Source organism: Pavona decussata, unplaced genomic scaffold (genome assembly GCF_977016875.1).
Source record: "Pavona decussata unplaced genomic scaffold, jaPavDecu1.1 SCAFFOLD_109, whole genome shotgun sequence".
In the NCBI taxonomy this organism is placed as follows: domain Eukaryota; kingdom Metazoa; phylum Cnidaria; class Anthozoa; order Scleractinia; family Agariciidae; genus Pavona; species Pavona decussata.
The window spans coordinates 525579-540185 of record NW_028145523.1 but is presented as its reverse complement, the minus strand read 5'-3'; the positions used below and the strand labels follow the sequence as shown (position 1 = coordinate 540185).

Sequence of the window (14607 nt, the reverse complement as noted above, 5' to 3'; positions counted from 1 at the left end):
GCGCACGGTCACTCAACGCCCTAACCCTGTGGCCTCGTTCTTTATAACTCTACAGCCACCTTTCCGTGCTCTCCGGATCAGCACCATGGCCAAAGTCATGGAGGAAGCGATTCGCAGCGTAGGCCTGGGAAACCAAGGACTCTCAGTCAAAGATTTCCGGCATACTGGAGCGACTGCAGCTATTGACTCTGGGCTTCACCCAGACATTGTTATGAAAACGGGTCGATTAAAAAAGGCCAGACATTTTTGCTATCACTATGTACATTCAAAGCCACTGGAGGAGTACACACACGATTATTTATTTCACGAGTAATCGATTAAATAATGATTATCCACTTAGGTAATAAAGTTTATGGACACTGTTACGTGCAGCTTGACGTAACCACTGTCAATAATCAACTTTGTTGTGCGACGTCTGGTCGTTCATACTTCATTTTTGCTTGGTGTGCATGTTCTGTTCAGTGTTTCGTATTGTTGCTGTTATTATGGTGAATTTGTAGTACTCCTGGTGGTGATGTACCAGACGGCAAGATGTAGGGAAGGTAGTGCCAAGCAAACTCGGAGTTAATTAGGATGGCCCTCAAGAGTCGAATTGGAATTTAGAAGTGTTGGTTTTTGTGGAGCGTGGAAAACCCGAGAAGCTCGTAGCAGGCGTACGTTTATCAAAAGTCCCGAGAAGTTTTTGGGCCTTTTCGGGGCGCTTTTCGGTTTTTTTTTTCCAGGTCCCGAAAAGTGTTTCTCAAAACACCCGAAAGAGAAGTTTCGTCAAAACTACCAATTTTGCCATATCCACCAATTTCACTAAATTGTTCGCTGTCGTGGTATCCTTCTACTGAACCTCAACGTTTGGCTAGATTCCGTCAAATTGGCCATTTTCGTTATTACATTCATTTCTTTATTTTACTACATGTACCTAAACGATAAAACACTCGTTATCTCTGAATGCGGACAAATTGAAAGACAACAGCGTTCTGAGAAACATGAATCATTTAATTTTTAATCTAATCACAACCGACAGAGTGCAAAAATACAGAAACCGACAAAGTGGATCGAAATCTAGAGTGCTTACCATTTACGCACACCACCCGGTTGGAAATTTTCGGTATAAATACGAAATGAATTAGCTTGCCTTAACAGAATACGGATGACATGCAAAATGTATGAACATCAGCTGTATATCCCAAAAGGAGCAATAAAAATGCATCACTTTGACCAGAAGCCCATAATTTCAGAAGTACTCCAAATGGAATGATGCGTACCATTTGATTTTCCAACTGGAAGTTTCCTGGTTTTCCATGTAAATGGTAAGCACTCCTAGACTCGATTTCCTCCGCTCTCTTGACTCCGGTGTTCGTCCCTTCCCGCGAGAGACTCGGAGATATATACATAGAGAGAGAGAGAGCTCTTCGGGGAAGGAGCGCGGGCTCATTTTCCCAAAGAGAGGCTCCACCAGTCAGCGTTTTTACATGACCTAGAGTGAGAAACGTAACAGTTGTTGAATCCTGAACTTTAGATTCCACGTTATTGAAAGGCGCAGCAAATGCTGCACAAAAGAATCGTGGCCTAAATATTTCCGATTCTAGTTTCTACGTGTACATGCAGGTTACCTACAACTGATTATTGCGTCATTATGTAAGTCGAAAAACCTACGATATAACAGATACTGAAAACACCAAGAGATGAGATGAGACCGCATGAAATTTGTGCTAAAGTCGCTATTATTATGCATGGATCTATTGGCTCCCACGACTATAAACAAATCGAACAACAAAAATGAATTAAATGAATTCAATAATTGTTATTTCAGTCACTGTCAAACTTGATGGAGTGTATGCCTGTGTTTATTTGTCCGCCGCGGTAACTTCCCCGCTTCTTCTTAGTCTTTTCATGTCGAAACGACTTTCCTGAAATGTACGAAAAAAGTGACAAGTAATAAGTGCAAGTAATGTCCATTCTCAAACCAGATCTGAGAAAGAAAAACTAAACTGGTGAATTTGAATGCAATGGAATTTAGTATTTTCTGTTGTTGCTGGCCACTCACAAAGTGCAGTAATACATCTGAAAGCCAACTTCACTTTCTCCAATGTATCAGCTGGCTCGAAAATATGACATCAAGTGCATTGCATGCATGTTTGGTTTATCAACAGAGTCGATAACTGAAGGTAAATTGGCCACCGTAAAGAGATTCAAGTGCTGACGTTTCGAGCGTTAGGCCTTCGTCAGAGCGCATCACGGGCAGTTTGGAAAAGATTCAAATGAATGTAGAAAGTATTTGCAGAACTCTTCATAACTTGGCAAACATATGCATTAACATGCGTAATAACAAGGGTCAAAAAACTGTTAGGCCACCACCAGGCTTACAAGGTGTAATTTCCTCTCAGTAAGGTTACAGCCCTTTGTCGGTTTGTATTCTTATTTTATTTTATTTTATTTATTAATTTTCCATTTATTTTTATTTTTTTTATTTTTTTATTTTTTGCATTGTTACAAAGCGTATCAAACAGTTATTTCAGTTCACGTACAATGTATTAAAAAATGTGCTACATATAATAATACTCGATCAACTGAGAACAGAATTTGTGCAGTTTTTACTCCCAGTCATGCAAAATCACTGCAAATGGCTTTGATCTTGGGATTCAGAAGCCTCCCTTGTCCTTACCTTTGACAAACTTCAAGTCCTTGTTCGCTTTTTCACCCCAGTCTCCCCTTGAGCCAGACTAAAAAACAAAAGAATGCGTTACACATACATTTACAAAAGTACGTAAATTATGATCGAGCGGAAGTCATCTTCAGAGTCAAGTACATTATAGAACATCAATAGAAAGTACAAATGTCTCTGGTTGATGACCTGATTGGTCAATGAAGTCGAGAACCATTTACAGTTGCTCACACATATGTACCTATTCCCCTTTTGTTGAAGGTGCATACATTAATTCTGCACAGTGTACACCAAGGCCAATACTTAGGGTAAATCACCTTTTGAGTGCATTTTATTGGCCCCACTAAACATGAGAACATACAGAAAGATCTGAACAATGGCCTCAGTAACGGAAGTTAATGATTGTGCTTATTCAGGTACGTGAAATTAACACAAATTTGTCAACGCGAACTGCAAGGTAGGTTATTTTCAAATAAAGGAAATTAATGTGAGAGTAAGAGAAGGTAATATTTCAAAATGAAAGAAATTGACGCAAGTGTGGAGGTCTTTTGCTCTACAAAGGATGGGTTGATGATTTCCAAGCGTCAAGTCTAATATCACCTGAAGACAGATCTTCAAGGAAAATTTACTTTTCACCTGATTTTCCCGAGAGAAGTAAAATATTTCCAAGTGAAGGTAATTAATGCAAGTGTGGAGGTCCTCTACTCTACAAAGGATGGGTTGGTGATTCCTAAGTGTCTAATATGGCCTGACGACAGGTCTTCCAAGAAAAAAATCTCATCTGATTTTCCCATCTTAACGACAGGAGTATAGATGGAAAGATCTCACAAGAGAAACTGAGATAAAATAACACTGTGACTGATGGCTTACCTTGGCTTCAAAACTGTTGTCTTTTAATCTGGGATCCACTGCTATCTCTTCTTCCACTACCCTTTTAAAGGGAGTTTTTTCCTAGCAAGAAAAGGATTGCAATTACCTCGTATCATACATGCAGTCTATTCTCGGTGGCTGCAAGCTTACAGCCAATTCACAAGTATGCATGCAGATGTGATGTCATATCTGCAGACAGTAAGATTTATACAAACAGAAGTGACATCATGCAAGAGGCCAACTGCAACCAACTTCCCACAGTGATTCAATCAACCACGCTCTTTCCAATAAGTGCCCCCTTGCTAATAAGCACCCCTAAGCATGGAGTTCCAATAAAAGACCCCTATTCCAATAATAAGTATCCCCTATTGTATGGCATTATAAGGCATTTACAACTTACAGTTTTCTTGTATAAAACCTTTCAATTATAGGTTTTGATTTACATGCAAGAGTTATCACCACTCAACAAGTTTGTGTTATATCTGTCTTGGCCTTCAGCTTCAATAGATACACACAGATGGTGGGCTTGATAATTCTTGCTATTGTGCAAGAACTGAATCCAATTATTGTTAATTATAGCTCATATCCTACAAGTGGAGACAACACCAAATAAATGTACATGAAGAGAAAAAGGAACTGTACCACAATCTTGGACTGGGTGTAAACATTGTAAGGTTAGCCTAGGCAACAATTCTGAGGCTAACCTTGATGTAATCTAAGGCAGCATACACTGTCTTTGCAAGTACAATTAATTTTTGGGTGTTAAGTTCTTGTAATTTCTTAGGATTGGGGGGTAATTTATCATCTCAAAAGAAAATTTCTGAACCCAAGTATTGGTTTTGAACTTGTATTGAGCCTTGGATTTACCCTTAAAAAAAATATCATTAGAAAAATCTTGATAAGATCAAATTAGAACAGGTTTGAGTCACCACTTCTGTTTGCCAGATATTATTTCAAAAACTGTGAGTGAATTCTTACCTGACTTCCAGCATTCTGTTTATTTTTCTTTGGGTTTGCTGCTGGAGTAGATGATGCTAAAAAATTTAAAAATGTATCACCTTTCAGTAAAAATTACTATAATTCCACATGAATACATGTATGTGTACATACATATCAATTTAATCAAAGGCCCTACATGTACAGGTACTATACACAGGTCCATAAAATAGAGAAGACTCGGATTAGCAGATAATTCAACAGCAGTCCACAAAAGCCAGCTGTGTGGACCTTTAAGACAACATTTACTAGCTTTGTAATGGATGAAACTTGACACTGGGGGGAGATGCAATTCATACTGTTATAAGAAAGATAAGAGAACAACCATAAAAATTTAAAGAAAATTTCAGTTGTAAAAGTTAGTTTTCACAATTTAATTTTAGCTTGGAGGTTTTCAAAATGCTATGTGCAAATGTTCTTCTTTAACCCTTCTAGTTGATTTGTTCCCACCAATAAGGCCTTTTTTGGCTGTCACAGGGTGAACTTAAATCATTTCAACACACAGTAACACTGCCCAGATATGGTCATGATGCAGTGAATATTCATTGTCTGTAGTCAACAGATATTCTGCGATATGAACCTAATTTCATGGGTTGGGGAGAAAAATGGCAAAATAAATATCCTCTCCATCTTTTCTGCAATGCAATTGTGCTTTGGAATCAATTTGTTGAATAATAAAACAATTACTCAGCTCAATGTTGCGGAATATCCTCTGATTTTAGCCACCAAGGCCTACAGCCTCATCTGCTTAGTATCAGGCAATATTCCATGTGATTTGCAGGTTAATATCATCGTTAAGTGTCTACACAGGGCTAAGATTACTAACAGTTCTGTCTGGCTGGTTTGCGCAAAAATAATATACGGTAATCACACATGGAAAAAAACAGCCTGTAGCATGCTCAAGTTTATCACCACAAAGAAAAAAGAAAAAATAACATCAGGAAAGATAAAAAATAATAGTTTACATGTACGTGTACCTTGTGGCTTGTTTTTGTGTTTCTTCTCTTGCACTGATCCATTGCATTGACTGTCACCAGTTGCCTCAGATGAAGTCCTTCTTTTCTTTTTTTTCTTCCTCTTGGATTTCAATTCTGCACTATCATCATCATCATCATCATCACTAGACTCCTCCTCAGATGAGCTCTTCTGTGCACTTGCCGTTTCCTTGGTAGATGCTGAAGATGCCCTATTTGTTGAGCCCTCCTGGTCGGATTCATCTGAACTAGAACTTTCATCTGATGATTCAGTCTTTTTGTTGTTTTGCTTTTCAACCTTGTTTGATTTTGCCACTTCTGTTTCTCCTTCATCATCTTCTGAGCTTGATTCAGATGAAGATTCCTCTGCACTCTTCTTTGAACTGTTTTTCACTGCTACACCCTGATTCGACTCCTCTGAGCTGGAACTTTCCTCAGATGGCCCAGTGCTTTGCTTTTCTGTGTCCTTGACCATTTTTGATTTTGCATTACTCCTGATTTTCTTGGCATTCGTTCTTGAGGAATTTGTGACTGGCACTGTCGACTCTAACTCTGATTCTGTTTGCTCAGAGCTTGAACTCTCATCTGATGACTCTATCTTTTTGCTTTTCACTGGATTTAATTTGGTTTTCTGTTCTCTTTTTGCTGGTTTTGTTGGAATTGCGGACACGTCCATAGATTCATCTGAGCTTGAACTCTCATCTGACGACTCTGTCTTTTTGCTTTCCACTGGTTTTAATTTGGTTTTCTGAGATCCTTTTGAAACTTTTGTTGCATCTACTGAAACGTCCATGGATTCATCTGAGCTTGAACTACTATCTGAACTATCTATCAATTTTGTCCCTCTATTCTTTTCTCCTTCCTCTTCGTCAGAACTTGATTCTGATGAAGACTTCTGAACTTTACATTTAGACATCTTCCTATCACCTTTGGAGCTTGAACTGTTGTCTGATAATCCTTTCTTTTGGTTTTTCATTGTTTCTGATTTTCTGTTCTTCTTTCTCGGCTCCTCTACTTTGGAAGATGACTCTGATGAAGACTCATGCCCATTAAGTTTAGACCTATCCTTGATGCCATCAGAGTCTGAACTCTCATCAGATGTCTCTTTTTTGCTTTTCTCTGTTTTTAACTTCGCACCTTTCCTTGCTGGTTTCTCATCATCAGAGCTAGAACTATCTTCTGATGTTTCCACTTTCACAACTTCCCCTTTCTTGGGAAATTTTGATTTAATTTCCTTTTTTGGTGGTGTTTGATCCTCTTCTGATTCTTCAGAGCTGGACGACTCTATTACAGTAAAAAATAATTGGTTAAAACTAAAAAATGAAAAATGAATTTGCCAAATGCTGTCAGTCCTCTTGACAGCAGTCAGCTGTCAGGATATTACAATGGAATGGGATTTTATTACATTCAATAAAATTGTCACATGTATAGACTGTAGAATGAATTTTAACTCAATCAAAGACAAAAAGTATAAGATAACATTATACTATGCAGATTCAGTGTTTCTTCATTTTACATGTAATTTACATGTAATTAGTTCACCTCTGACAATAATATATTTGTACATGTATTTGTCTCTGTTTAAGGTATTTCTTCTTAAAGCAATTGCCTATTTTCGATTTTGACCGAACAAATATGTTCACCTTTGACATGCTTTGATTTGCCATGCTGGCCCTTGTCATGGCTACATGTAGGATCAGTTGTACTGTGCATACTGCTGGATTTTTTTCTTTGAGAAATACAGCAAGCCATTTACTTGAAACTTGAATAATGTAACGAGGATCACATTGAGTTGATCCTTGATACTCAATTCTCATGAGGATTGAGTCAAGACTGTCAACTGGTAACTGGTACTGTAGCCTAGTCAAATACAGTGTAAGCTTGAGCGATAACATCACCTTACAAAATCGTGGACAATATAATGTAAAAACATTATGTTGTAAAATGACAAATATTGGTAAATATTGAACAGGGTACACGGTAATAGATCGATTTGAGAAACTGGCTTTGGCCAAGTCTTATTAACAACACCATATTGCTCACACCTGCATCTTACTGTACCTGAACTGGATGTTTCCTTTTTTCTACGCTTTGCTTTTGGCTCACTGCTGCCATCTTTTAGCTTTCTTTTGCTAGGCCTCTCTGTTTTAGTGCTGAAAGATATAAACAATCAAACAATACTCAGCTGCTAGAAAGGATATTTTTTCTCTCAGAACATCCAGTAAGTTGAGGATAGCAAGTTGGCTGTACAAGTATAAAAGACATAGCAGACAGCACAAACAGAATATTTGGTAAAATTGAAGAACAGCTCACCTCCACTGACTGTCGGTCCACTGTCGGCCAACTATCAGCCGACAATTGGCTGACAGTCGACCGACAGTCAAAGTATCCATGACAATTTCAACCAACAGCCTACCGACAACTTAACGACAGATTACCAACAGTTGGCTGTTACCGACAGTCGATCAATGGTTACCACTACGGGAAAAAGTGTCAGCCAACAGTCAACCAGCAGTTGCCTAACTATTGGCCAACTGTTGGTCGACTGTCAGTCGACTGTCAGCCAAGTGACAGCTGACAGTTGTCTGACAGATGGCAGAAAATTAGGATCCTTTTTTGCTGGCTTTGATGAATTGGGGTGTCAGGATGATTTACATGTATGATTGGCTATCACAGTCATGTATACTGTACTGAAGTTCAGCAGTTGCATGCATTTAATGAGAGCCTGAAAATAATTCAGGCTTGAATGGCATGGGAGCAGGGATGGCGCAGTGGTGAGAGCACTAGCCTCCCACCAATATGTGGGTTGAGTTTGTTGTTGGTTCTCGTCCCTGCTCCGAGTGTTTTTCTCCGGGTACTCCGGTTTTCCTCCCCCTCACAAAAACCAACATCTTCAAATTCCAATTCGACCTGGAATGCACAGACACCTTTGAACGAGTTCCTAGAGCTCTTTGGTGCTTCTTGGGTAAATAAATTACATTCACATTTTTATCCAAACCCATCTTCTCTGGGATACCAGTGCAGTGGTCTACTGACTCAGCTATTAAGCCAACTACATGTAGGAGCTGGTATTTTGTGAATTCATAACATACAATGTACATTTACCCATAAAAGTGAAGAGATGGAAGTGAAAATAACACATCAAATTCATACAATTTGTTGAACTAAGGATTACAGAATTCAATAAATGAGTGACTATCACAGTTTTGTACCCAACTTAAGCAGTTGTGAAAGATTCCCAATGGAAAATTACCAGCTCTTATGGCCAGTTCACCAGGTAGCTGATCAGTTGGCAGAGTGCTACAATGGCATTGCAGAGGTCATGAGTTTAAATCCCCTTCACACCTAAGATGTTTTCAAAACTGCCTATGTGGATGGGCATTCATTTATTAGAATCAACTTTGTTTGTTATAAAACAGTTTACATCTGCCTAAAAACAAAGTACTTCAGTGTGCAAAACCTTAAAAATATTAACTTCAGTTGGAACCTTTGAAAAACACGTAATTTGTTTTAACAGACATTCCAGGATGCAAAGCAGAGATGAGTGGAACTGCCTGAGGGATGTACTGTGGAGCAAAAATGCATGATTATTTTAAAAACATCTTGAGCTGTCTTGTTGTCAATGGCATCAGTAACTCCTCACCTTAAGAAAGCATTGTACCACTGAACAATGTCACAGTTAACATGTTGGTCCAAGGACAAATCCTGTTGTAAATTAAAGGATAATACAGCGTAAGAACAATCTCAAGATACTCTGGTTTCCTATGGGTGGTGCCTACTAATAGGGGGATATTTTTGCGCAGTTTAAAATTATGCAGAGAAAGCAAAACTTACAGTAGCATGTGCTCTTGGTATCTAAAATTAAAATTGGGGGTAATCATGCATTTTTCAGAGATAATAAAGCTTCAAATTTGAAAAAAAAAAAACGTCATACATCGCTTTGTATTTTAATGTTTTTTTAGAATAATTGTTGCTAAATTATCTCTAAAAAATGCCCGGCTACCCCTAATTTTCTTTCTGGATTCCAGTAACCCATACTAAGATCTGCTTTTCCGGCATAGTCATAAACTGTGAAAAAACACTTCTGTATTAGGAGGCACTGTCCTTAATTAAGCAGACACTGTTTATAGCAAGTGGATAAGAGGGTTAGTTTTACTATAGTACTGTGTCAATGGGGAGTAGAAACCAATTATGTTTACTTTTATCAAAACAGTTGATAAAAATAAAGGTAATTTTGCCACCATAACGAGATTTGAGTGCTGATGTTTCAAGTGTTAACCCTTCACCAGGATATATAAACTCTCACTGAGAAAGAACAAGCGCTCAAAATGTCACCAGTCAAATCTCTTTATAGTGGCTAAATAATTATTACCTTATCAACTCTGTTGACAAAACTAAAAACTGTATCAAATAGAGAGTGTTTATGAAATGGACAGTCAAAGCAAAGTCCTGAGGTTTCAGTCCCATACAGTTACATTGTACATTAAAATGTCCCTTTTTTAAAACAGACACCTGAAAAGAGGCTAAGATGGTCACTTGGACACTTGGACACTTGTAACAAGATTATTGCCACTGAAAATAAAATCCAACCCTTTCTGGTGAATTCCACACATCTAACCTTCCTGGAAGGGTCCAAGGTGTGAATTTCTTCAGTGGAGCAATTCAAGGGAAGAACACAGTGTTTTGTTCACAACAACAATTCAGAACCAATACAAAAAAAGGGAGAGTTTTTTGGAAGACTGTAAGGATACATGTACCAGAACATGATCTGGGGGCAAATGGAAACTATAGGAATCTGCCGGAAAATGTAATCAAAGGCTCAGACTGTCTCAGGTGCACTTACTACAGTTACACAGAACTACATGTACACAAGTGTTCTAAAGCAGTTTCTTATGATACAACTACGTTTTCTATTTGAGGATCTTTAGCATAGGCCTGCTGATGAGTGGAAGCTACAGACACTGTACATTAGTGTTTTTACCAGAGTCTCACAGAGAAGATGAAATGGCACAATAAATAAAATACTGAAGAAATTTGACTATTCACTTGAATCTTTCTCTAAGAAACATCCTTCTTCTGACCTTACCTTAACATTACAACTTCACGCCGATTTAAGTGTGTACCCCAAATTTTGGGGTCGTTAAGTATTCATATATTCAAGCTATTGTTCTCTCTTTTGTCGAACAATTTCCGACAATAGAGCATCTTTCCGAAGATCGCAAAGCCTTTGAAGTAGGTGAGATATTTTATCTTTTGTTTTAGAGTTTTCTGCTGGCCTGTGGAAGCTCCCTGGGGAGGCTAGAGAAATGAGTCACCTTGATCACATCGACTCGCGACGCGCCGCTCCAGTATCCAGAGTTTTAAAAACAACTTCCCGTCCTGCAAACTAACGAATAATCAATAAACAAATTTCGTTCGCTAAACAGATACATGGATTTGCCGATTTGTTTGTCTGTCATCGTTAATGACAGCGATCTATAACAGATTCTCGCTTTTCAGTTAAAAGTTAGAGAATTGCTGAATATAAAATGTCTAAAATGTAAATAAGGTCAACTGAAAAGAGCGCGTGCCTGCATAGGCCAAAGAGCCGATGTTATTGTTTGTCAATGCGCCATTAAGTATAATCAGAATGCGACTTCCACGCTGAGTTTCCCTTTTTTTTCTTCCTTTTTTGGTCTGATATTTTGGAACCTCTTTGCTAAAATCGAAGCGAGTATTTTAGAAACATAAACTTAATTACGATCGACCACGTCTTCACTCGTAACAAACAAAGCGCACAACATCAAATACCAGTTTGCTTACAGTGAATTACAATTGGAACTCTTTTGACTCTTTCATAGCTCCTAAGGTGCTTTCTTTAGGGAATACAAATCAATGTTTTAGCTTTTTCGTAAAAAAAGTTATCATTAAACAGATGGTATTGATTTCCACGCGTCGGGAAGTTGATGATGCCATGCACAAATTTAATTAAGCATAATAACTTCGCCGCTCTAAGCACCGCCTGGCGAAAAATATCGAAACTCGGCTTACAGTGATCAAAACACCACGTTTGAGATCTCTTTTTAAAGCTTTTTAAAGACTCTTCGTTCGCTGATATAAATAACAGCTTAAAGTATTTTGCGAAGAACTTAAAACCATCAAACGTCTGCAGTGATTCCTTGCAGTTCCTATTGATAACAAGAACAAAGGAATACTCTCGCAACTTCGCGGCTCAAGGCTGCTTAATTAGACAATTGTTCCTGTCTTTTGAATTCGCATCTTGGTCTTCCTGCAAAGTTCTCACCTTTTCTCAACCGAGTAAAAACGAGCTAATTTCGTGGCCGCCGAAGTGAATTCCTAAAGGAATAAAGAGAGCCTTCAGGCAACTAAATCCAGCAGAGTCACCCATTTCTCAATGACACACTTAAATCGGCGTGAAGTTGTAATGACTTTAAAAAACCAAATAACAATTTTAGTTTTGTTTCTCATAAATTTGAGTATAAATATTGTTATGTTGCACAACATCTAGCTTCTTAATTATTAAATTTCGAAGTACAATTTTATTGTACACGTACATGTATATTTTTAGACATTTTTATTTTGTATGATTTCTTATTAAATTAGATATATACAGTCATGTATCTTGAATACCATGCCCCTCTTGGAAATCAACTTTAGTTGGTCAATGGTGCCAGCATGATTAAATAAAATCGATTTATTAATTCATTTTGATTTGATCTGTGAACATCACAGCATTCATGCATCTGGAGTAATTTGTGTTACAGTATATCAGCCTGTATTGAGTGAACACCCAGTATTAAGCACACACTAGAACATCCCAAGGGTGCCTCCTAAAACACATTGGGGAGTTTTAGTAACGACGACAGCAACGGCAGCGAAAACGTCACTGTTAAAATGAATTCATGTTTTTTTTAAACATCCTCACAATTATTCCAATTCCCTGTAAGTATCAAATGTAGGTGAAATTTCCTAAAGTTGAATTATTGGAGACCCAAGTTCAGAAAGAGTAAGAAAAATTCATCACTGTGTGTTTACATCCTCCCATCAGGAAATTTCACGTGCTAGTCGCGCAGTGACGGCAAAGAAATGTACCAAAAAGTGTAATGCACGTGCAGAGTTGTTGTTTTGGTTATTAAGACTATTGTTTTTAAAGTTCTTTTTGCTATCGCCATCGTCGTTGTTAAAACTCCCTAATGTATAGGTTGGATTGTATTTATGATGAAATTATAATGTGCAAATGCAGGGAATATCTACAGGAATTATGTGATGGGTTTTAGCAGCCACAGCAGAGTTCTTACCAGACTGCAGCCTTGCAAGATTCCAACAAAAAAATTAATTGCACATTAAAAGTCAAGCAAATGCACCCTAGAGTGTGTGCACAGTCTGTGGTTTGTAGTGTACAGTCCATAGATAAGGATGTTAAACAGGCTTAGAAGTCATTTGAGCAATTTTCAACCAATAAATGAATACTCCAGCTTTTACCTTGGAAATATGTATAACTGAATGAGAACAGTGTATCAAAGCACAATTTAAAGCCTTTAATTCTCACTGGTTTCCGGATTAATTTGCTCCTTCAGTGCAGTACAAGCTCAACATTAACATGCAACAGCCATCTTACATCATTCAACGGACCGGTTGGATTTTAAGCTCGTGTTATCCGTACCTTACGATTTTACTTTTCAAAAAAGCCTGGTTAACGAAATCTTTGAAGATAAAGCGCAACTAAATTACAACAGTTGTAAACTCTGTGAGATTCTTCCATCTTGATCTCAGATTGTAACAAAAATTAAACATATACATTGTACAAACACACGATGTTTGTCATACGCTTAAACGCTCAATCATGGGAAGATAAATCAACATACAGGAAAACAAAGGCATTTCACTTACCACAAGTGTTTCTTTCTTGAACGATTTGGCAGTTTTCACTAACTTATTTTCCAACAAAAATGAGTAGATATGCGGGTAAATATCGCTAGGTACAGCAGCCATCTTGTCCACTGTGAAAGCACGTGGTCAGATGCTCTTTTGGCGGATACCGCTGAAAACAATGGAACGCATTCTGATCAGCTGATGAAAATGCGCGCGGAAATTGTTTATGTTTGTTTTTGATTTTTTGTTTTTGTTCTGTTGTTTCTGTTTTTCACCTTTATTATCAATCTAGACCTGTTTATTTATTTATTCATTTATTTATCTATTTATTTCAACAAGAAAATTAACGATAATAAAACAGCATTACGTTTCGACGACTTCATATCGTCATTGTCAAATGAGTAAAAATGGAAATAACGGAAAGGCATATTTATAGGTATTGAAAGTGAGAAAATAAATTAGCATTTATTTATTTATTTATTTATTTATTTATTTATTTTTTTTTTTATTTATTTATTTATTTATTTATTTATTTATTTATTTATTTATTTATTTATTTATTTATTTATTTATTTATTTAATGAGGCAGTTTCGCAATAAACGAAAATCCCATTACATCGACGAATAAATCAAAGATAAAACAAAGCTACACTTACGTTTCCAGGGCCGGTTTTTAGTATGCTTTAAGCTCTCCTTACTCTACTTCCAATCATTATTGTCCATTCACTGATAAGCAATGATTCCACTGTGTTTACAGTGTCCTTGGGAAGTAATATTGACTTAGAATTTCTTGTTGTTGTTGTTGTTTTTTGTTTGTTTGTCTGTTGCTTTTGCAAATATGGCCTAAACATTGTTGTTTGCTGATTGTAATGGTTATATTGTGTACTAAACAGTTAAGGCCAGACTATTCGCCCGTGCTCTCGAAGAATGATAAGGTCCCGATTAGATGAGAGCGGTTTTAACTCAGACCGACACAAGCAAGGTTTTGTGAGACCTGCCCTGTTTCCCTTGTCATGAATTTGGTTTGGTATAAGTTAAGCTTGAATGCTTACATCAGATATTACGGGCTTTAATTACACCAACTCTGTCACATCTAAACGAGTTTATAAAGAAAAAGAAAGCAAAATTATTATAGTACGACATCATTCAAGAATGCAACTGTTTATCGTAGAGAAATCGTGTTTCATCTTCAAATAACCGTGATTTTAAAACTTCTCTATGAATTCCTCGTAACTA

At 37.4% G+C, this 14607-nt stretch overlaps 2 protein-coding genes across 4 annotated transcripts in view; both read right to left on the bottom strand.

Annotated features, from left to right (window-relative positions):
• Window positions 1-14607, bottom strand: part of LOC146470904 (serine/threonine-protein kinase 31-like) — a 101161-nt gene that overhangs the window by 58089 nt on the left and 28465 nt on the right. The window lies entirely within an intron of this gene.
• On the bottom strand, window positions 702-13514 carry LOC146470906 (uncharacterized). 3 transcript variants are annotated; one of them, XM_085121394.1, is made up of 9 exons: window positions 13390-13514; window positions 9143-9204; window positions 7561-7652; window positions 6589-6783; window positions 5503-6513; window positions 4508-4563; window positions 3530-3610; window positions 2660-2717; window positions 702-1904 (listed from the first exon to the last, which is right to left on the bottom strand). In XM_085121394.1, exons 1-9 carry the CDS (start codon window positions 13489-13491, stop codon window positions 1804-1806), a joined length of 1758 nt encoding a protein of 585 aa, XP_084977520.1. In that variant the 5' UTR covers window positions 13492-13514; the 3' UTR covers window positions 702-1803. The 3 variants fall into 3 exon arrangements, with proteins under 3 accessions (XP_084977520.1, XP_084977519.1, XP_084977521.1); XM_085121393.1 differs by having other exon boundaries at window positions 5503-6783; XM_085121395.1 differs by lacking the exon at window positions 13390-13514 and having other exon boundaries at window positions 5503-6783; window positions 9100-9204.

What these genes read in the sequence shown, in the direction of transcription:
- LOC146470906 (XM_085121393.1), bottom strand. Translation starts at nt 13,491, where the DNA reads ATGGCTGCTGTACCTAGCGATATTTACCCGCATATCTACTCATTTTTG. An exon ending in TCAAGAAAGAAACACTTGTG is followed by an intron (nt 9,205 to 13,389) that starts GTAAGTGAAATG and finishes AATTTACAACAG; the next exon opens with GATTTGTCCTTGGACCAACA. An exon ending in GGACTTGAAGTTTGTCAAAG is followed by an intron (nt 1,905 to 2,659) that starts GTAAGGACAAGG and finishes CGTACATTTCAG; the next exon opens with GAAAGTCGTTTCGACATGAA.